Source organism: Meleagris gallopavo, chromosome 3 (genome assembly GCF_000146605.3).
Source record: "Meleagris gallopavo isolate NT-WF06-2002-E0010 breed Aviagen turkey brand Nicholas breeding stock chromosome 3, Turkey_5.1, whole genome shotgun sequence".
In the NCBI taxonomy this organism is placed as follows: domain Eukaryota; kingdom Metazoa; phylum Chordata; class Aves; order Galliformes; family Phasianidae; genus Meleagris; species Meleagris gallopavo.
Window position 1 is genome coordinate 1,027,371 of NC_015013.2, and position 24,158 is coordinate 1,051,528.

A 24,158-nucleotide genomic window follows, 5' to 3' on the forward strand; every position below is an offset into this window, starting at 1 on the left:
TATTTTCTGATGTCCTTGTCCCAGGCCCCTGGGAGGAAGCACTCCTCCTTATGAGTCGGGTTGGGTCTGTGTATGGGGCCCTCCCTTCCAATGAGAAGGGAATCACCTACCACAATTATCCTACTGTATTTCCTGGCAGAGGCAGTCTGTCTCAAGGTATGGGGATAACTGCCTCACCCTAGGCCTCTTCCGACGTGGTTTCTCCCTCATCTCCCCACTCAGCACCCCTTCAGTTTCCAGCACCACAAACCTACTGCTTAAGGGGACTCTAATTTTTCATAAAGAAAAATATCTTCCACAAGGATTGGATCTGGAGTTGGGGGATTTGTCTTTTGCTTGGTCAGGGCATGGCTGATCCCCTGGTGGTCTGCAAATGTTCAACACCTGGGAGATCATCCAGGTGATTAATAAAAACAGACAGACCAGTCCCATCTCTGGACCACAGAAATCTGAAGAGCACTCTGCACAGTGAAACTTTTTTTCAAAAAATTAAAATAAAATAAATAAATCAAGATTTAAATATTCAAAAGCATCTATACATGCACACACTCAAAAAAGCAGTCCTCATCCGGCAAGGCTCTTTTAATTTTGTACTTTTACCAAACCACAGTACATACTTCAAATAAGGCCTAACAGATTATACTCTTGATAAATTTACAAACAGTTTATTCTCTGTAAAGAGATCATATTATTTTTGTAAATCTTGTGTATTTCAATGAATTATATGTTTATTCAAGCATAACATAGCAAATGTAGCCATAAATCTGTAGACTAAATGTCTATAACAGAGGAATCCCAGATACAGTATACTTTCAGATTAGGATTTATTTTAATATATATGTTTTCGTTTAAATAGGGTAAGTGTCATATCCTGATTATGCTTTCTCTTCCCATGGAAAAGTTGTGCTCAAGAAAAAAAGCCGTTGACTAGAATAACTGTAGACGGACACCATCTTTGTTCACCCACCAGAAACCTGGGCCAGCTTTGTAAGCACACAAACTTAGGACCAACTCTCAGCCTGCTGATTTGGAAGGAATGTGTGGGAGGCTGGCTTAGCTTTCCTGAAAGCTGATGACCTGGTCCCGTCCTGGCTACAGACTGCTTTACAGCAGTAGGGGTGAGATAGGAAAGCACAACCACATTTCTATCTCTAAACAGGAGCTCAGGTTACTGAGATCAAGCTTGTAAACATGGCATGCTGAGGATATTAAAAAAAAAAAAGAGTAAGAGAAAAGAGGAAGTAAGGTAGCCTGCCTCAGTAGCAATTTTGGCAATGTTTTGCTACTGTTTTGTTTATGAATGTAATTCAGAATCCTTATTCATGTCCTTGTCCTTGCTGGGCCCCTTTCCTGCCTGAGAGGCTGTATCTGTAGGCCAGTGATTAGTAGCTTACTATCTTGTTGAGCAAAGCTAGAGAAATAGCAGTACCTCAACAAAGTGTGAAAAGCTGAATAGATTGCTTAAAGACATTTTGCTAAGGTCCTCAGACTGATAAATGACATGGGCTGTGCAAAGCAGGTGCTTCTGTCATGTTACATGGCAATGATGGTTTCAATCTGTCTCTCAAAGACTTATAGAAAATTTCCTGCTTGAGCCCAGTGTGTCCCTGCCAGAAAACCAACAAGGAAAATAAAAAAGACACAGAGACAAAAAACAAATCAAACCATGCAAATTATAGCTGAGTAATAAAAATTAAAACCAAATCCTCACCCACCAGCCGTTTTGCAGCTCCTAAATAACAAGAATTTGGCAATAATTACCATGCACAAAGTAAAGGCCACTTATAAAACATCTCCATAAAAATATCTATTTATTTCTATATCTTTATTTATATATATATCAGTAAGAAGCTTCACACTGAGCACATCCCAACCACTTTGTAGTGGTGAGGTGAGAATCTGTTTAATCCCCATGAAATTAAGCACTGTTAGGGCTAAATTCCACAGGTAGATCAATACAGATAAGTGCCAGCAGGCTTCTGCTCATTAGTCAAATGGGGTAGAAGAACCCCATCTGACTAATCTGTCAAGGAGCTGAAGCCTTTCAGGAATATCATGCCAAACCATCGGAGGAACTGCATGGGCTTTGGCTGCTCAATGCAAAGAGCAGGTCACTAGGACTGAAGATATTTTGTATCATACCTGCACTGCCTGCAGATGGGTCTTGATCCACTGAAGAGTAGAGCAGAATGAAGGATACTCCTTAACAGAGCAGGAGAGGGATGAACTGTGTGAAGTGGATTTGTGGAAAGCCAGTTCTCTGTGCTTCAGTAACTTAATGGGAATCAAGGGATAGCATAATCTTCATTCAAAAATTACTTTGATCCCATATCTTAATTGGATGGGGTTTCAGCAGATTTGACACAATGTAGAAGTTACAGTGGATTTAAGTACAGTATCTCAGAAACTCCAAACGCATGAAGCAGGTGATTTTTTTTTTTTTCCTCCTATGATATCCTGGTCCAATGTAAATAAGATTCTTTAATAACAGGTGTTGACAATTTTCTTACCTGTGCTAATAGTAAACATTTTTAAGGATGCTAGTTTATTGCCCCTTTTGAGATGGACTTTTAGAACCCCAAGTAACTGAAAGCACCAGAAGCAATGGTTTCTTAATGCTACTGTGTATACTCCTTTGGAGGATACAGTGGCTTTGTATAGGTACAAGACATAACAAAAGCAGCAGGGAAAGAGAAAGCTGAGAGTTCATTCTGACATCTTGTGACTCTATAAGCATTTTCGTATTTACCTTAAAATGTATTTTGCTACACATTTATTTTAGCATTTATATGTCTTGGGAAAAAATATGAAAAACAACAGAAAGGGTATTCTCAATGGAATGAGGTGCAGGTCCGATGTTTTCAGACACTCTTTGCCAGACAGTGCCATCATTCTGGAACGCATACAAAAAAGTTATAAAATAACACTGCAGCTGGCAAAAAATGCTACTTTCAATCACTAAGTACTGTAAGCAGATAAAACCAGCTGCAAATATAGCACAAGACAGGAATTCAGTGTCATACAACTTTCCCAATAGAACAGTCATATTTTGGGAGGCGAGTGTTGCTGCGAAGGAACTACAAATTCTGACAGGGAAAGGTGGTGAATTTATCAGTGAGAAGAAGCATTTCTGAAGGAGAGGAAGAGATGGAAACAATCCAGAACTGTTAGCCAAACTCTTTCCGTGCTACCCTTGCAGTGGTGGATAAGAACTTAGTAAACACGGAGTGCTGGATGCATACTGAGATCTTGTTCCTACATACTATCAGCAACAAAAGCATCACACTTGTGTTTCAGGATGTGCATCAAAGGGGATTTCTCTTTGTTCCACGGCCCTTTAGCAGTTCATGCAGTTTCAGGACTAAAGATGGTGTTAGTGCAAGTTATACAATAAGCTCTGCAGATGTCCCTTATACTCTAACAAAAATAATCTACAGCTACGTGATGACACAGTGTTCAGTCCTCCCCATAAAATCCATACCATAAATGTATTTTTAAATATGTAACTAAAACAGACCTTTAAGACAAAACAGTAACGGGTTTAGGGCCAGCTTGTGAATGGCTGTGCCAAGGTCAGTTTGTTCCAGTAATACATTAACTGTAAGATGTACAGTTTAGGTAAAGAACATTAGCATAAAGGGTTTGACTACCTTTTCTTTACTAAAGGAACTTTATTTATCTTACATACATGGACGTGGCTTGAAAAAAAAGTGCACAACTCGACTAGTTGCTAGCCTAAGCCAAGACTAAATTTGAGAGGGCTGTTTTGCTGGGAATTTTCTCTATATAGCCTGCTTCAGCCTGACTTGTTTTACCTAAAGTCAGCTTTTTTGCTGACTCAAGGGTTTCATATCCAGGTATTTCTTCCAGAAAACACACACACAAACAAAAAACAACCCAAGAAAACAGTGGAAGCAGTGGAAGCATACGTAACATTGTTAAATGCTGCTGCGTCACAGAAAGAACGAAACTTTGTTACTTGATTTAAGAATATTTGCAGAGTATCTTATTCCGAACTTCTTTTTCACAGTGGCAGTTCTGGTTGTGCTTTATTATACCACATGTAAAAATTACTTAACTTTTCCTAGATGATGGTTGAAAAATGGAAAAGTATTCAAAAGAAACAATTAACTGTGCAGGAATCTACTGAAATAATTTTCTTTGTAACATAAAGTAATTAAAAAACAAACAAACAAACAAACAAACTTATATCTGCTACTTCTCTTCCTGGTTATTAACTAGTAGCCCTAATCAGGATTTTGAGCACAGTGCTTCAGGAATTTTGCTTCTATGTGAAAATCAGAATTTAATTTACAAATATTAGAGATTGCTAATTGCTTTTTGGTAACTAGGTCCAAGTCAGCTGTCACTTGAAGTAGCATGTGAAATACCGTAGTGTAAAGTCCAAGTTTGTCTCCAAAACTGCATTTAGTTTCAAGATTGAAGGATTCTGCTAATACTGCAGGCTTAGGGATTTGAATAAATTCGGTATGTAGCTTTTTAAATTCATCATATGTTGATGCCCTATGGGCAATGATTACTCCAGAGCTGTGGACCTCACATCCAAAATATTCTTTTTTTTCAGGCCCATATGGTTTTGGCCTCACTGAAGCTTACATGGTGACAGCAAGAAGAAACAAATTTGCACAGTGTCACAGCGCACAAGTATTGGTATAGCTTTAAGCTTAAAACTTTGCTCCCTTCTTTTTCCTCTAGGACTTTCCTATACAAATGACAAAGGCTCCTTTATCCCCTTCTAGAGGTTTCAACAGCAGTACAAATGACCAGTCGAAACAAGGTCAGAAGGCATTACTGGACCTTGCCACAATTATACATTCAACAAAGCAGGGCCATGCAGTGGGGTTAAGGCAATTCACACTGCAGTCCCAGCCTCCTTGATTCTGGAGGCTGTTGCACCCTCTGTTTCTTTGCCTAGAATATTCTTATCCAAATGCACTAAATGTAGCACTTTTATAAAATGCTTCACATAAAAAAAAAATTAAAGTCTGATAAGGTAGTTTATTAAAAAAACCATGCAAGTCTGTTGAACTAGCACATTTTTCTTGATGATTTCAATAAAAGGCTCACATTCATAAAGGAAAGGGCAGTTATGGTAGGACAGGGAAGCAAACCACTCCCAGTCATTTTTAGTACGTAGCTCTTGTGAAGCTGGCAATGCCACTGAATTTGCAATAACAAACAGTAGCAGAAGTGGGACTAGACTGCTTGCTGCTATCAAAGGAATCAGAAAGAGAAAAAACTCAGTCATTTTGATTCCATCAAAACTCTGTGTTCAGACTCAGCTCACTTCAACAGATACAGATTTACCGTGTTCAGGGTTCTCATGTGTAACACAGTCACAGCAGCCTGATACGCAAGGAATATGTGCACACATTTTAATAATTCATCCCTGGCTTCAGTACCCTCTCTCTTTATAGATAACTGTGCTGCAAAGTCCTTTTTTATTATCTTTTTTTTCCATGTATTTTGAGGTTTTTTTTAAGAGGCCTCTTCAACTTGTATCCTTTTTCAAACTGATTTCCTTGTACTAGAGAAGGAAAAAATTACAGACAATGGTAAAAATGAAAAAGCTTTTAGGTTAATTAAAACTACTTAGAATTGCTTTTCATTCTTTTTTTTTCTTTCTTTTCTTTTTTTTTTTTATTTAGCAATCTGATTTCTAGTAGAACTTCAGTTAAAAGGAAAGACATTCACAGAAGATATTAAGATATGAGGCGTACATACATGTTGTTCTTTCATTCTAATTTACATGCTGTTGCTTTTAGATTTGTTTAATTTCTCTAGGATTGGCAATAAAATCTGATCAACAAAATACAGGTTCTGCTGTTCAAAGATGATAACCTTTCAGAGTTACTATGTTTGCTAGGTGACATGGTTTTCAAGGAAGAAACCATGTTAAAAGCTATTGCTTATCAAAATGAGATAGCTTCCCATTTCAACAGATACCCTGGAAATTAGATGCATCTGCCATTAAAAGACATAGTTTCAATTAAAACATAATTATTTACTAGGCTATTTTAAACAAATTCTTATCACTACAATAAACTTGTACATATACACCACCACTCTGGCAATCTTAGTAAAATATTTATGGTAACCATCCTTTGACATACATCATGCTAGCTAGAGCACGATACTAAAATACTATCATGTTTGAAGTTTTAATTGCTACAGGAAATATAAAAGGTAAAGGTAAGGTTTAAGACAAGAAAAATACAATGTAGAATTGTTCCAGTACCAATTAAAGATGCATATTCTTATGTAACACACTTGAATCTCCAATTAGTAAACATGGAATAAGCAATATGTGAAAGACTTGATTCAAAACAAACAGATAAGACTCTGGATTTCCCCTCTAAGCTGACTTGATCTGCGTTTTACCATTTTGGCTCTTTGGAGCTCCACAGCTCATTTCCCTGTGATCAGTGTGTTGTGAACGAGCACTCAAAAGCTGCTAACACAGAGGATTCTGGTCTTCAGCCCAGTCTTGCACTCTGCACAGCTGTTGGCAGTTTTGCCGTTGATTTCAAGGGAATCAGTACAATCCTTTCAGTAACACAGCTGGGACACTTTGGTGGCTCAATCAGTGCAAGAAGTAATATTTTCCTAATGAGTTCAAATAGATGAAGCAGCTAAAAGCAGGTGATACAAGACTGCTTAGTTTAGTGTCCTCTAGGGGAAAGCACAGGTTCTTATAAAAGCAGGCTCCATTCTACTCTCCATCAAATTTTCCCACTACAAGCATTTGGATAGCATCTGTCAAACAACACTGGCACAAATTAAAATGGGTAAAATAAACTATGGATATTGTTGCAACTTCCAATAAATAGGCTGACAGGGGAAAGAATTCTCAAAATAGTATGGTGTTAGCAAAAATATGCAAGCTACGCTTCTGAGCCTGCTCAGAAAGTAGGCCAGTGCCTATATTAAGCTTATTAAATTTTCAGAAATTAAATGCAAGACAGACAGAAAGGAATTCACCTAGTCATGAAACACATGACTACATGTGATGAACACAATCTACACGGCTGATAGTCTAAAATATTGTCACTAAGATCCACTATAAGAGGCAGGATTAATTCAGAAAGCTTCTAAAGTTATGAAAGCAATTGTATCTGGAAAATAGACCATCAACATTTTAATACAGCATTAATGAACTTCACTTATGAGAAGTGAAGTTGGTGTCCAGTGGAGAGATGAAGATGCATTCAACTTAATTTAGGAAATGTAAATCCTGTCTTTCAAAATTTAAGACATGCATTTACAAGTATTGCATGTGCAATAGTCAAAGGTTGTTTTCCAGAAATTCTTGCTTGCAGGGTTGTGAGAGCTAAACTGGAAATCTTTTGGAAAGTCAGTGAATAGATGCCACAGACCCCATTACCATAATTTAACAAGTGTTTCTAGCTTGGCCAAGGACTCGGTTAGGCACATAGACCAAGCCATCTTTCCCTTCTAGTACCATGCTAAGGCATTTGGCTACTTTGTCCTCTAGCATCAGAGGATTCCAGGTTCTCAGTATACATGAGTCTGATCCCCGTCACAGACATTAAGTTCAGATTAGTAATTTTTTCTGCAAACTAAATTCAAGTCTATGCAAATGATGCTGTATTCACTGCTCTTGATAACTTGAAGTCGTAGGCAAGGATGTTTTTCAGAGTGGACTAAAGTACAATTAAAATAAAATACAGAATATTGTATAGAAAAGTGAACACCACTTCAATTACAGAAATTCATCAGAAATTGCAACATGGAACAACCAAAGTATTTTGCTGAATAGTCAGTGGTGCAGGCTGGAGTCATCCCAGGCTGATATTCTCCAAAGGGTTAGAGATAAATCTTATGCCCACAAGTAAATATGATCAGGGACTCATCTATTTAAGCACAAGAGAGGGAGATGCTGATACTGGAGGCAAGGCAAAAGACTGTAGAGCACAAGAATGACAGAGGTAGCTTTCATGTTTACCTGAATACCTCTGTCGCATAAAATTACCTGAGAAACAGTAAATCTCACTTGAACCTTTTTGTATGCTAATTCCAAATCCATGAGCAGGAAGAAATCAATGGATTTGATTTGGTCTGATACATGTTCAATGAATCTACCAGATGACTTTATACTACCATTCTTAAATCAAACTATCTATCCCTATCTAGCTCTCAAATTGTGCTTACAAACTTCTTGTCAGGTAAGACTCAAATATTTTCCTCCCTCTCTGTGATTTTTTTAAATTAAATTTTAAATCATTACCTATTATAATAAAAATACAATCAAAAAGATAAGGAAATTAGTGGTGCCAGCACTGATCAGTGTAGTAGATTTCAGATTTGGATTTGAAAAATAAATCCTTCTTACAAAGAAAAATGGATTAAATCTTCGCATACTAAACCCATCAATATTAAAAGATAAAGCAAATCTGAGACTGTCACAAGCATAAATACATTTAAAACGAAATTCTTGGTGTTGCATCTGTTCTTTTAGCACTCAGGAAATGTTTTGCAATACATTCACTCCCTTGTTCCAGTAAAAAACTGCTCACTAAGGCCCTAAATTTCTGAAATCAGATCTGGAGGACCATGCATACCTGCACAGGGCAAGCTACAGCTTCTTTGTTGCCATCAGAGGATGCAAAGTCTTCAGCCCCCTTGCTTTCCACAACTACTGTCCTGCTTCTCAGGTGGGATCTGCAACTTCCCTGGTCTAAGAGGGGACATGGGGTAAAATGATGCACTTGGCACTCTCCTTGACATTCTTAAAAATGCTTTAGATAAGTAATAGTTCAGGTAAATCTGCATATTGAAAAATATGTCTTTTCTAGCACCGTGTGTTTTTCACTACTTTTGAGGCAGAGCTTTCACACCTTTGTTGCTTCATTTTTCTGCCTGTGCAAATGCTGTCAGCAGAGGCTTTCTTCAGAAGGCAATTAAGAAAAAAAAAAAAAAAGAGGATTCGAAGTATGAATTGTTATGTCAAAGCTGTAAAAAGTATCATGTGAAGTCCATGAGTTTAAATGCACTGACTAGAACTGTACTAGTTAATATTTCTGTGACAGCCTAAAAAAAAGCCTATAAAAATAGAAGCAAATGAAGTTTGGCTATAATTTCCTACTACAATGCTTATGCATAAGTCCAGGATATACACACCAGCACATCACAGGCAGAGCTGAATTTAGACTGGCATGTGCCTTGGGTCACCAGATCCCTAGCCAAAGACACAAGAACAGGTCTACTGTTGCACAGCACCATCCGCTCTCAGAGTTCACAAAAACAATAAAAAATAAGATTGCCGTGCTTTATGATCATCCTCTCTGGTAGAAGTAGTAGTAGTAGTAGAAGTCATAATAACATTTTTACATTGCTGATGAGAACTGTACAGAATCAATGAAGTATGTGTGACAAAAAAAGATGAATCCTGCCAGGATTGACAAGAGCTGATAATATTTTGAAAAACTGGCAAGGTTTAGTTGCATTAAGTATCCTTCCTTACTCCTCAGTTCTGCTTCCCAGCTTTGAACACCTGTTTAAACACCACCAAGATGAAGCATGATACAGTGAAGGTGCAGAGCTGATAGCAGCCTGTGGGGAAGTGGCTGGATAAGAAGAAACACATCAAACAAAGTTCTGTCACTTGTTCTCAGGACAGAACCACCTCCATTTTAAACAGCTTTCCAAAAAAAGTAAAAAAAAAAAAGAAAAAAAGAAAAAAAGGCCCCATTTCTTGTTCTTTAGAATACCTCTAAATACACACAAAAAGATAGTTATTACTGAAAATTTTAACCAGTGCTGAAGCTGCAAAACTGTTCTTTGTTACAGTTGTTGGAATACAGAAGGGCAATTCACTGATTCACTGTAAGTAAATGTTTAAAAGTATTTTTCTTAAATGCTTGTGATATTTTTCTCCTCCAGTCTCAGTGATTTTTCCTGTCACTTGCTCCTCTAGTTGTGCTGATCTTTTCACCATATGTGTGCTCAAGTTTCCAATGCAGAATGTTCTCTCCCCACTGCAAGAGTCATTCCAGTCCCAACCTGGCCCAGCTTGTATCCCATCCCAAGCTCCCTCTCTATGGGCTTAGATAAGCCATTCCTTCTTGCTCTCGTCAATGGTCTCTGTAAAGTTGGGGTCATTGTTCATGATGGCAGCATCGGCACTTTCAGCTGACTCTGCTCCTTTGGCCTCATTGGTATGGTAGGTTCCCTTGTGGCGAAACATGTAGCGGATCAGGAACACCAAAGTGCAGAGGATGGTGAAGATCACCACAGCGATGACGCCTGAGCAGAAGAGGAAAGAAAAGATGCCACTAAGGAGAAGAACAGATTCTGATACAAAGAAAGAGTTTCACAGCTACATGGGCAGCTGAATGTCACCACAGTTGCTTGGCTTCCACTTCTCTAAAATTTATCTTATAAGAAATGAGGGGAATCTGCTAGTGACTTTCATCCCATAGTTTACATTCTACATTAATACCTAGTTACAGAGGGGAGCTTCATTGACCTTTAGGCAGAGGATGCTGTGTTCCTAAAATGAGGGGATGAAATGGGGATATGTTGTTGGCTGGGCAGCTATTCAGAGATAGAGGACATTAGAGTATTATCATTTGTCATTTTAAAAAAAATCTCATAATCAGACAGAATTATTTTATGTCACTTATGTTAAATGTGTTAGGCAGCCAGATTGTTCAGGCATGGCCTAAATTTTCTGAGGAATGCAATACTATCCTCCCTGTATAGTTGGGTACAAAGTAAAAGTAACAAATTAAAAGTCATGAATAGTAATAATAAAATTAAAAAAAAGTGAAAAATAATGTAACAAATCAAAACTAAAGCAACGGACCTAAACCTGGTTATGGAATCACAGTCCTTTGTCGAGGACACGGAAAAGAAACAAGAAATTCCATTTGACTACACATATTACTATAGTGTTGCTTCACAAGACAAAATATCTCTCACCACCAATATGTCATTTTATATGCGTTTAGAACTGACTAAAATATATTAGGATGATCTTTAAAACATTTTTATATGCCTTCAGAATTTGTTACACTACCAAAGTTGTCTCCAGAAAGTTCTGGTGTAACACTTCAGTACAGAGGGATGGGGTAGAGCAAATTGTAGGTACGTATAAATTTATTCAGGATCCAAGCTGGAGTCAGCTTGGCTGAAAGTCTTCAATTTAATGCTAATTTAAGATCCAAGTTCTGGCATTACTTCCCATCACCTGAGAACCTATCACACAGAATGGCACTCCCAGGCATATAAGTTGTAGCAGAACCTGGCCCTTAAAAAACAAAGCAAGATTGTGAGTTATTTCTGTCAAGAGTGCAAGTAATGGTTTTTGCCATAGATTCATGTTGAATCTGATGTAGCAGGAAAAGTGTCCTTGCCATTTAATGTAAATGAATGACTCTACTACCACAAGTAAGTATTCAAGAATAGATCCTCACAAGCATGCTTGGTATGTAGATTAAAAATATGAATATTTTGATGTGGTTAAAACTGAATATAAGGGAATAAACTAAGTGAAAACAAGCCATTTCACTAGAACAAATTACCTGAACAGAATTATACAAACTATTTCTTTGGTATAATTTTCCCAAAGTCATTTCTTAGCAAATAGATTGAATATGTCACCAACTGCAACTAAGCCTCACAGTTGTGCTGCAGAATTTCTTAGGGAAATAGAAATTTTCCTACCTCCAATAATAGCAGAGTTTCTGTTAACTCCATCTCCTATGGCTTGACCATTGTACGGGAAATCAGCGCTGGCTGTAAATAGAGAATTAAAGATTCATGTTATAATATAAGCAAAACTTACCAAACTAGTTCAAAAATACATCTGACATAAATTAGATACAATTTAAAGAAAAAGTAAACAGATGGTATTTATCTAAATAAATATGAAAGAAAAATATATTTCACTATTATCTGATCCCTTACGACTTTTTGCTTCCTTCTCAACAGAAACAAAAATAACACAAAGGAGGTACCTTCAATAAACATTGCTGTTAATACAGTAGGTAATTTCATTACTCTACTAACCTAAATATAGTAAGTTTCATTAGCACAAAACCAAAAACATAAATACACCTTTCTTTCAAAAGCATGTGAACACACGCTTGGTTTTAACCTTGAGAAAACATTATAGAGAGTTTTAAAAAGCAATCTGTTCTAGTTCAGCTGAGACAGTTGATTTTCTTCACTGTGTTTGTTATGATGCTATGTTTTGGCTGTAGGAGAAAAACTCTGTTGCTAAGCAGTGCTGTACAGAGGTGGTTTCAGTTTTTCCACTTCTTGTTCCACTTCTTTCACTGCCAGTGAGGGGACTGTGGGGACATAAGGAGCTGGGAGGGAACAGAACCAGCTGACCTAAACTGGCCAAAGGGATATCCCGTACTATATGACATCATGTGAAAAAAGCTATAAAACTGAGGGGAATTGGCCGGGGGAATCTGCCACCACTCAAGGATTGGATGGACATCGATCAGCCAATGGTGAGTAATTGTTCAGTGCACTGCTTATTTTGTGTGTATATATATATAGACAGTAATTATACATATATAAAATTATCGTCACTGTTATTTCTCTTTTCCTCTTCTGTCTTAGTAAAGAGTTTTAATCTCTGGTGAAAGGCTTGGAGCATCTCCCCTATGAAGAAAGGCTAAGTGAACTGGGTCTGTTTAGCCTTGAGAAAAGACAACTGAGAGGGGACCTGATCCAGGTTTATAAATATCTGAGGTGTGGCGGCCATAGTGGTGAGGCCAGTCTCTTTTCAGTGGTACGTGGAGACAGGACGAGGGGAAACGGACATCAGCTGCAGCATAGGAAGTTTTGTACGAATGTGCGTAAGAACTTCTTCACGGTGAGGTGACGGAGCACTGGAACAGGCTGCCCAGAGAGGTTGTGGAGTCTCCTTCTCTGGAGATATTCAAGTCTCGCCTGGACGCCTACCTGTGCGAACTGGTGTAGGGAACCTGCTTTGGCAGGGGGTTGGTCTCGATGATCTCTAGAGGTCTCTTCCAACCCCTACAATTCTGTGATTCTGTGATTCAATCTACTTTATTTTTCCAATTCTCCCCCTATCTTACTGGGAGGCAGGGGAGTGACAGACTGTGAGTTCTTTAGCTGCTTGTCAGGTTAAACCACAAAACAATTTAATCAATTCAACCTGTCATCAAAATTTTTCTTCATAGTCAGACACAGCAACTAGATGCTGCAGTAACTGTACAACACTAGGGAGCTAGGTGAGGGGCTGCAATAATTTGCTGTTTTGTTAGTGGTATTGATTTTGGGATAGGGAAAATGTTTTTAAAAGCCTTTCATAGTGTCAGAGAATCCTTGGAGTTGGAAGGGACCTCTGAAGGCCATTTAGTCTAACTCCCCTGCAAGGAACAGGGATGTCCATAGCTAGATCAGGTTATCCAGGGCATTATCCAGCCTCGCCTCGAAAATCTCCAGGAACAGGGCATCAACCACATCACCGGGCAACCTGTTCTATTGCCTCACCACCCTCACTGTAGAAGACTTTTTCCTTATATCTAACCTAAATCCACCCTCTTTAATCTTGAAGCCATTTTCCCTTGTTTTATCACCACAGACCCTGCTAAACTGTCCCCTTCTTTCCTGTAGCTCCCCTTAGATACTGAAAGGCCACTATCAGGCCACCCCAGAGCCTTCTCTTTTCCAAGCTGAACAGCCCCAGATCTCTCAGCCTGTCCTCATAGGAGAGGTTTTCCATCCCTGGGATCATTTTCGTGGCCCTTCTCTGGATGTGCACCAACAGGTCCATGTCTTTCTGGTATTGAGGACTCCACATCTGGATGTAGTACCCCAGGTGAGGTCCCACCAGTGCAGAGCAGAGGGACAGGATCATCTCTCTTGACCTGTTGGCCATGTCTCTTTTGATGCAGCCCAGGATACGGTTGGCTTTCTGAGCTTTGAGGGCACATTACTGTCTCATGTCAAGCTTCCCATCCACCAGTACCCTCAGGTCTTTTTCAGTAGCGCTGGGCACAATCCCTTCATCCCTTAGTTTATATTGGTAATGAGAATTGACTTGACCCAGCTGCAAGGCCTTGCACTTGGATTTGTTGAAACTCATTAAGTGAACCTGGGCCCACTGCTCAAGCATGTCTAGGTCTCTCTGGATGATCTCATCCCTCCAGTGTGTTGACCACACTCCACAGCTTGGTGTCATCAGCAAACTTGCATCGACCCCACTGTTGATGTCACTGATGAAGATATTAAAGAATAATGGCCCCGGCACTGACCCCTGGGGGACACCACTCATCACCGACCTCCATCCAGACATTGAGCCACTGACTACCACTCTTTGGACCCGATCCTGCAGCCGGTTCTTCATCCATCAAACAGAACACCCATCAAATCCGTATCTTTCCAATTTGAAGAGAAGGATGCTGTGGGATGCCACGTCAAAGACCTAACTGAAGTCCAGACAGATGACATCAATGGCTCTACCCTTATCCGTTGATGCAGTGACACCATCACAGAGGGCCTCTAGGTTGGTCAAGCAGGATTTGCCCTTGGTGAATCCCTGCTGGTTCTCCTGTATCACCTCCCTGCCTTCCATATGCTGTAGCATAGCTTCCAGAAGGATCTGTTCCATGATCCTCCCTGGCACAGAGGTAAGACTGACATTTTCATTTAACTGGAAACAGTTCAAATAATCAAGGACTCTAATTCCTGATTATGTCAGTACTTAAATCCCAGCTGTATTTTTCTTCTCTGATGGATTAGGTGATATTTTAATAATTTGATTTTACAGGCCAATGATGTATTCACTATACCAAAAAACTGTCAAAGGGAATTCAACTGGCTTTCTGTTAGCATGAAGTAAAAACCACAATAAAGTTCCTTTTGTATTGTGAAGAAGCTGTACAATGGAATTAATTGCTTCAGCTTGCCATGTGGCCTGAAAAGAGGTTTGCGTGTATACTCTCGGGGAGAGTTCAGCCAGCTGTGTATGGCTGTCTGTGGAACAAACAAGAGAACATTTCTCAGGACTCAATGAAGGGAGTCTGGCCAGTAGTTTTTGCCAGTGACACTTGTCTCTAACATTTGTTCGCACTCTATCTTCTAAAAAACGCATTTCTGTGCCTCACTAAAACAAAAGCTGTTCTGAATGTCAGATAAATAAATTCACAACTCCATACTAATTTCCCACAGAGACATCTTGGAACAGTATCCATACTACTATCCTTACAGCAATGAAAAGGAAGGACTAACAGTAGGAAAATAAATCTGAATTTTAAACTTACACTCTTAGACCCTCAGGTAAAATCTGAAATCTAAATGTCTCCATTTAGAAAAGTACAGTTTGCCAAATAGCTCTCTAACTCAAAAGAAGGTTCCTATCCATCATGGCAACACTGCAGTCAGTCACAAGTCCTACTGCTTCCTGCTGAGTGAATAATTTTGCTTCACTACGGTAGGTGTGATTTTGCATCTATCATTTTCAGAGGTAGGTTTTTTCATGACGCTTTCCACATAAAAGCCTCTTGCAAATTCACAAAATTGAAATGTAAAATGACTGTCAGAGTAGAAAAGTGGTCCAGAAAGTGGGTGTGGGCAGAGAAATCATCATGTTCTGGACAGCCAGGGGATCAGGCCCACCCAACATAGGTTCATGAAAGGCAGGTCCTGATTGACACACCTGGTCTCCTTCTATGATTAAGTGACCTGCCTGGAGGGAAAGTCTGTTGACATCATCCATCTTAGTCTTCAGCAAAGTCTTTGACTTTGATTGTCTCCCACAAGATTCTCCTTGAGAAGTTAGCAAGTCTACAGCTTGGATGGTTATACTCTTCACTGGGTACAGAACTGGCTGGAGAGCCAGGATCAGAGAGTAGTTGTGAATGCAGTTAAATCCAGATGGTGACTGGTCACTGGCCGCTCCCCAGGTGTTGGTATTGGGGCCTGTCCTGTTCAATATCTTTACTGATGACCTGGATGAGGGCATTGAGTGCACCCTCAGTAAGTTTGCAGATGACACCAAGTTGGCAGGAATTGTTCATCTGCCTGGGGGCAGGAAGGCCCTACAGAGAGATATGGACAGTTTGGAAAAAGACCTCAAAGACCATCCAGTCCAACCGTTCACCTACCCCCCAATATTTCCCTCTAAACCATGTCCCTCAGTACAACACCCAAATGTTTCTTAATACCTCCAGAGATGGTGATTCCACCACCTCCCTGGGCAGCCTGTTCCAGTGCCTGATCACTCTCTTAGAGAAGTATTTCTTAATGTCCAACCTGAATCTCTCCTGGTGCAACTTCAGGCCTTTCCCTCTAGATCTATGGCTAATTACATGGGAGAAGTTGATCCCCACCTCATCACAGCCTCTCTTCAAGTAGTTGTAGAGGGTGATAATAAAGTCCTTGAACATGGTAATGCTATTTGGATTAATTATTTAAACTAAATTATGTTAGATACATTCTATTAGCTCAAAAACATTTTGAAAGGTTTAATTTTTATAGGAGATATTGAATCTCAAGTGCTTTTACACTGATCAGTTCTGATGAATTACAGAAGCACAATATGGCTGAGGTTGGAAGGGACCTCTGGAAGTCACCTTGTCTAATCCCCCTGCCATGCAGGGCTTTGACAGAAAGCTATGTATAGAGATTATGGAAAATATAACTACTAATTTCTACTAAAATATCTAATTTAACTTCTTTTTTTTGTGAAATCTCTCAATTCATGTCATTATGCCAATGTCAAATGACTATAAATTAAAAAATGCTCTGAAATGATGGTTTAATAGAAATATTATCCTTTGAGTACTTCTGTACAAAAACATCTGTGACTCTGTGGAAAAGTAATTGAAGATTACAGAGGAAAGAATAGCTGGAAGATTATATAAAAAATGCATGAAATTTGAAATGAAAAATAGGAATGCTACGAATGAATGATTACACCATATGGGGAAAGTTCAGCAAACACTCTCTGGTCAGCAAACTGGTACAAAGTAAATTCCCAACATTAGATTTCAGAATCAGCTACCCAATCAGTCGAAATCATTGTTTCTCCACTGGGAGCTTCATCAACCCTTTCATTTTACACTGCAGACAAATTTTGCTGTCCATATCCCTAAGCAGAGGAGGAAATGGGAGTTTTACGAGTGTCTTGTTCTGAGAAGGCAATACAATGTTCTTTGTTTTGCTCTTAAAAAGTACTCTTCCTGACAAAGGGACAGAAAAGCTTGTACCTTATAAAAAGACTCGGCCTTGCAGCTTACACTCCTTCAGATCAAACCTGGATGAAATATCAAACAGGGAACACATTCCCTTCAATGGGATGGCTTAGAGAATTTCCTCATTTTCCTCTTTCAATGTTCGTTTCCCAGTAATAACAGTTACACTTTCTTTTGCCCACAAACAAATACTTGTACAAAGTAGTTGGAAGGCGTGATCAAAACACTTTCTGCATTTATGAACCAATATCTGTATACAAAAAATTTTTTTTCCTTATTTTAAAATATTAGAGCAGATAGTTAAGAACAAATCCTGCTTCAGATGCATTATTTCGATCACTTTCCATTCCAAATTTTCAGTTGATTTGCAGCATGTAAGAACACATTCATTCATCAAAGATCTAAATTCATCTGTCTAATTCCCAGTAGTAACACTTGTTCAACACTGGGTCTCCAGATAAGAACTGCTGACTTAAGTTATCACTTTCATGAAAATTTTATGAGCAGGGCTTACATTTCACCTGTTAAGGAAGTCAAACAAATACTTCCATTTATAATTAACATAAAACATGAAATGCTTTGGTGCTCTCACAGCAAGTTAAGTGCTGACCAAAGCCTTGCTGTATTCAGATAATTGCTGATAACAGACCCACAAGGAATATTTGAGTGAAACAAAATACAAAACTAAAGATCCAGCCAAATGAGCAAGAAAGTCAAAGAGCAAACCTTAAGAAAAGAAAGATTTGCCTTTACGTAAGGAGAAAGTAACAGATTTGTTCTTCTGCAGCACGTATAAAAAATACATGTAGCACTTCACACTAAACTTGGTGTATTATATATATATAAAACTTTGATGTTAGCATTCGCTAACTCAGATACTACATATTGTGGCATTAAAAATTTGTTACATGTTTCTCTGTGACAAAAAAGATTGGTACTGTTTTCAGTGGTAGAGGTACGGAGGAGAGGAAGAGGAATTTTTCTACGTATTTTTATTCTCTCACTCAGTTCCCTGTGTCTGTAAATTTGTAACAGCTGGGGAAAAAAAAGAGGGAAAAAAAAGAGATGTTGAAGTTCTTGGAAGAGAAGAGTTCTCAGACATAGTACAAGCAACAAGATCAGCTTCTGCACTTTTGAAAAAAAAGATCTCCACTTCTGAGAAAAAAAAAAGGATTGGACAGGGCATAAGGGACAGGTCAGAGTAGACAGTTTCAATCTAAATTTAAGTGTAACTCAGGAAGTGAAGTTCTTTTCAGCCTAGGGAAAGGAAAAAGAAGGCAGTTACATGAAGTACTTGGGCATCCATATACTTCTTACTCCAATTTTTTACTCATTCATGCCATTCCTATGTTCCAAGTTAGAATTACTGCTTGTGGAAAACACTCAGCCTTTGCAGAGGATCTTTTTAATATTGCCACCTTCTTATCTTGATGTTAGGTAGCAGTACTAATGCTCAAATCACTACCATGAAATAGCTACAATGCTGGTCTCTCAATGAATGCCAGTTTGGCAGCTTGACAGCTGTCTGATACATTGGACAGAATGTCACAAATTTCACAGTGAAATTATGTATTTTTAATAATCAGAGAAAGCTATATATAACTGTGTGAAGTAAGTGGATGATTTTTGTCCCCAGTCAGTGCAGTCTTACACTGAGTGAGTGCCAATTCACACATTACCATTGTTTTTCATTCTTTCGGTGAATTCACAGATGCATACAGGACATTAAGCTCAGGATGTGCTATCAACACTCTTTCAGTGTCCACAGTCAGGAAAAGATCCTTTTGTTCATATGTCCATAACCTATGATGGTTGTTCTAGCAAGTAATGCTTTTGATTCTTTCTTCCCACTGTGAACTCATTGACAAAAGCAAGAGTTTCCCATTCTGGCAGCCACATCCATGCCAGTGCACTTCTAACACAGCTTCTCCTCAAAAACTGCTGCTCAATCCTCTGGGATGTGGTACCTAGTGGTACAGCATGGGAACCTAACTAACGAGAATCTGAATCAGGAAGGTGGCCTTCAGTGCTGTCACTTGTAACATGTAGCCCAGAAATTGCCTGTTATCATTTCCTTAGCAAAGATAACCAGTTAGCCAATTAGGTGAGCATGGATCATATGACCTACATTCAGCCCTTTGACACTCTGTTCCTGACACCATCACCAACAAAAATAGAGTAAATCGTACAGACATTTTAATCTTGATGACAGTGGTGCATATCTTCATGCAATGGGTTTGCCAGACATGATCAATATACATTTCAAAGCAAGCTGTTTATTCTTAAAACACAAGGCCTTTCACCTTCAACAAGAATAGAGAAGAAATCCATTAAGTCAGAAAAAAAATCGAATCATACACTCAAAAAAAAAAAACAACTGCAGATTTAATGCACACTATTTAATTCTCAATGTGATGATGAAGCTAGCACGGGTTTAACTAAATCCCATATTAAATACTGCACTGCATTTACACACTTAGAATGAATGCATCTTGCAGCTCCATACTAGCTTTTGTTTTCATATGTATGCCAGGCAGGTAATTCACTGGCTTTATACAATAAGCAAAGGTGGACATGCTATTTTAAAATAACCTGGTCATCTTTTCTCTTCCCTTCTACTCTTCAAGTAAGCAAGACAAATCGGATTGTCTCACAAGAACTGATATAACTGAGATGAGAGGAAAACACAGGAAGGGAACAATATTGATTATCTGCTTAGTTTTGATTAGTGTCTTTTCTTTTTTTTTTTAAGCCACCACAGTCACATTCTAGAAACAAATGACTTGTTGAATTCCTGCGCTTCATCACCACAAAGAAAGGATCACCATAGCAACAGGAAAAGAAGTATTACCAAGCTGAACAAGATAATGTTCTGACAGCATGGCAAAAAGCCAGCAGTGGATGGGGAGGGATGGAAATGATATTTTTGCAGTGAAAATTTTTTTTTAGAGGAACTAATGTTAGAAATTAAAGATATGTTAATCCAAGGTTAACAGAAAATGCAAGACAACTAATTTAGAGGCTGAATAGCCTATTTGTCTAGAGAGCAAATTCATGACTGAGTACTGCAACTAATCAAGATTAAATTTATAATTTTTTAATCTGTCTGGTCAAAGTAGAATTGATTCAGTAAAGCTTTCCTATGCAAGACTGAATCAACTGAAGACCAAGCAGAGTAGCACAGGGCAAGGACAAATAGAACCTCCTCTTTTAACACCAACGAGCTATCAGGAAACATTCAACTATGTTGCATAAATTCAGCCAGTCTTTTGTCACCTTGCAGTCAAATTATCTATTGGAAAAAGATAAAAAAAAAAATAAAAAATTAACATACAATACACATTAACTCACAAGATCTACTGCACTAGTAATTTTCTGGCACACTTTTTAGAGACATGAGTCAGTGAGAAGAAATCTGTCAGGAAATGTGCTTCTATGGAAAAAGGAGCTTAGAACATAACCTTCACATACAAACTGATTTCATAATTTCAGAGAAAAAAAACGGACTACTAAGGTTTCTGATGAAATAAATCAATTAGAGGTAGGAGAACGGCACGGCTCAGCAAGGACCTGCTGGGCACGCTGAGGGCAAAGAAAGATGAGTACAAGCTCTGGAAACAGGAGCATGTTACTTGGGAAGAATACAAGGATGCCATCTGGACTTGCAGATGTGGGATCAGAAAAGCCAAGGAGCAGGCAGAACTGAACTTGGCGAGGGATGTGAAAAATAATAGGAAGACTTTCTACAGGTACATTAGCCAGAAGAGACAGGCCAAAGCAAGTGTAGCTCCTTTGGTAGATGTAAAAGGAGAACTGGCTTCAATGGACTAAGAGAAGGCTAAGGTACTGAATGAGTTCTTTGCCTCAGTCTTCACTGGCAGCCAGGATTCCAGTATTTCTCATGTCCCTGAGCCCCGCATCCCTAAATCTCTAGGTGGGGATCGGGGCGGTAAATCCCCCCCCTCACTGAAAGGGCAGAGCAAGTCTGAGACTGCCTGATGAGACTGAATGTGTACAAGTCTATGGGGTTGGATGGCGTGCATCCCAGGATTCTGAAGGAGCTGGCTGAGGTGGTTGCTGAGCCGCTCTGCATCATATTTGAAAAGTTGTGGCTGTCAGGTGAGGTCCTGGATGACTGGAAGAAGGGATCTCAGAATATTAGCAGTCCGCTTGGACATCAGGGTCTCGTTCTCAGCAACCTGCAGTACTGATAGGTTTTCAAACAAAGCTCTCCGAGAGCAGAGAGAGATTTGTTCTAAAGACCAAAAAAGTCTAGGGATGTGGATTTCATGGGTGGACCACTCGATGGATAAGAAATTGGTTGAAAGGCTGCAGACAGAGGTTGGTCATCAATGGCTCTATGTTTAGGTGGAGGCTGGTAATGAGCAGCATCCCCCAGGGGTTTGTCTTGGGACCGGTGCTCTTTAACATCTTTATCAATGACATCGATGACGGAATTGAGTGCACCCTTGTGAGAATCCTTTTTTTTTTTTTTTTTCGGCTCAAAGCTTGCTTCCTGAGGTATTTCCTGTGATAAGACTGACTTGTCAAGAAAATGAGTGATGGGTGGGTATTGCTGTGTGGCAGTCAACTTCACTGTGTGAACAATTTTAGCTGTTTGCCTTCAGAAGAGAGTGCTTAGGACAGTTTACTGGTGGAAGATCTGGCCTGTGACTACATAGCTCCAGCTTGGTATGGGAAAACTGGGGAATGATACCATCATGTCCTGTGAAAAACAGGATGCAGATGGGCATCCCTGCTCCCTCTTATCTGCTGGCAAGGCCCTGAAGGTGGGAACAAAGGAGTTTCTGCTGAGATCCCAGAGCCAGAAGTTGTCACTCCAAAGATGACTTTGAAAGCATTGAAAAGGGGCCATCATCGCCATGGTCTTTGCCGTCTTTGTCATTGTCCTCAACCGAACAACACTGCCCGATGATCCACCACTACTGAAGATCAATGACTGAGCTATGAGCCACACGGGATCCATGGTGCTGACGATCTCCCTCCTGCTTCCTACAAAGACTCCTTGCTTCTTCTTTTCTATCTTTTCTATTGCCCTCCTTCCCTTCCCCATTACCCTAATTCATAATAATGTCTGTCCTCCTTTCCCCATCTCCCTAATTAAGATTTGTAATAAACTTGTCGGACCAACATTTGAAACGTTGTTTCTTAACCTCACAGCAGGTATATAATTTTAAAAGAACCTCATCTCCCTCCTATTAAATCGGAGCGAGACAACCCTCAGCAAGTTTGCTGACGAACACCAAGCTGAGTGGTGTGGCTGACACGGTGGGAGGAAGGGATGCCATTCAGAGGGACCTCAACAGACTTGAAAGGTGGGCCCGGGTGAACCTAATGAGGTTCAACACAGTAAATTGCGAGGTTGTGCACTTGGGCTGGAGGAATCCCAGGCATCCATAAAGACTGGAAGGAGCAGTCCTTGAGAGCAGCCCTGCAGAGAAGGACTTGGGGGTCTTGATGGATGAACATCTTAACATGAGCCATCAGTTTGGAAAGTAAATGGTATCCTGGGCTCCATCAGAAGAGGTGTGGCCAGCAGGGACAGGAAGGTGATTGTCCCCCTCTACTCTGCTCTTGAGAAGCCTCGTCTGGAGTACTGTGTCCAGGTCTGGAGCCCCCAGTACAAGAAAGACAGAGAGAGTCCAGAGGAGAGCCACAGAGATGATCAAGGGCCAGAGCACCTCCCTTACATAGACAGGCTGAGGCAGCTGGGCTTGTTCAGCCTGGAGAAAAGGAGGCTGCAGGGTGACCTCATTGCAGCCTTCCAGGACCTAAAAGGAGCCTACAAACAGGAGGGGAATCAACTCTTTGAAAGGGTAGATAACTGCAGGACAAGGGACAATGGTTTTAGGTTGAGGGAGGGAAAATTCAGGGGGAAGTTCTTTACAGAGAGAGTGGTGCGGTGACCTGCCGAGAGGGATTTGAGGGTCTTGGTTGACTGCAAGTTGAGCAGTGTGCCCAGACAGCCGGGAATGCCAACTGGGGTGCATCAAGTGCAACACTGCTAGACAGTCAAAAGAAGTGATTTGCCATGCTCTGTACTGCACTGGTGCAGCCTCAGCTTGAGTGTCACAGTATAAAAAGGACACAAAGCTATTAGTGCCCAAATGAGGGCTGCAAAGATGGGGTCTGGATGTTTGGATGTCAGAGGAAAGTTCTTCACAATGAGTGGTGAGGTGCTGGAACAGCTGCCCAGAGAGGTTATGGATGCCCCATCCCTGGAGGTATTCAAAGCCACGTTGGATGGGGCCCTGGGCAGCCTGGTCTAGTATTAAATGGGGAGGTTGGTCACCCTGTGTGTGTGGCAGGAGGTTGGAGATCCATGGTCCTTGAGGTCCCTTCCAACCCGGGCCATTCTGTGATTCTGAGATTCTGTGATAGGAGATTACATGTCATGAATAGTGAAGAGATGCCGTAAAACCTTGGTAAAAAAGGCTTGATGGCATGAAGGGAATGAGAAGTTTTACATCAAGAACTATCTGTATTTTGGAGCTTCAGCTCCAGAAGAAGCTCTTCTGCTTCTTACTAACCTCTGCCTACCTTTCTACTGAAGAAGAGCTGAAAGGAAGGCCTGCAAGTAATTGTTTGAGATTTTGAAAAACAATAACAAAGGTATGACCTTGGCACACGCTTCTCTTGCATACCAAAACTGACAGAGAGACAAATGCATTCTCAAACATAATAGGACTACTTGGTGTCAAAACCATTATAGTCCCCATTTTTACTCTCACATTTTAATTTTATAGCACTGTGAAGCCATCAACCTGCCAGGGCAGTTTCTAATTTATGTTAATAAATGAAATCAGTGAAACTAGAAAAAAATGAAATCAGAATGAGGCCAAAATATGACGCATGTCAATGTAAACATGAATGCAGATTTAAAAGGAGCTGACTTTTTTTTTCTTTTTTTTCTAT

The 24,158-nt window shown here is 39.8% G+C and overlaps 1 protein-coding gene across 1 annotated transcript in view; it reads right to left on the minus strand.

Moving 5' to 3' along the window:
* Window positions 1-557: 557 nt before the first annotated feature.
* CNTNAP2 (contactin associated protein 2) overlaps window positions 558-24,158 on the minus strand; it is a 793,259-nt gene continuing 769,658 nt past the window's right edge. Inside the window, exons 23-24 of the mRNA XM_010708239.2 lie at window positions 11,710-11,781; window positions 558-10,287 (exon numbers count right to left, since the gene is read on the minus strand). Of these exons, the coding sequence (XP_010706541.1) occupies window positions 10,088-10,287; window positions 11,710-11,781 (272 nt within the window). The 3' untranslated portion in view covers window positions 558-10,087. The remainder of the gene's footprint in view (window positions 10,288-11,709; window positions 11,782-24,158) is intronic.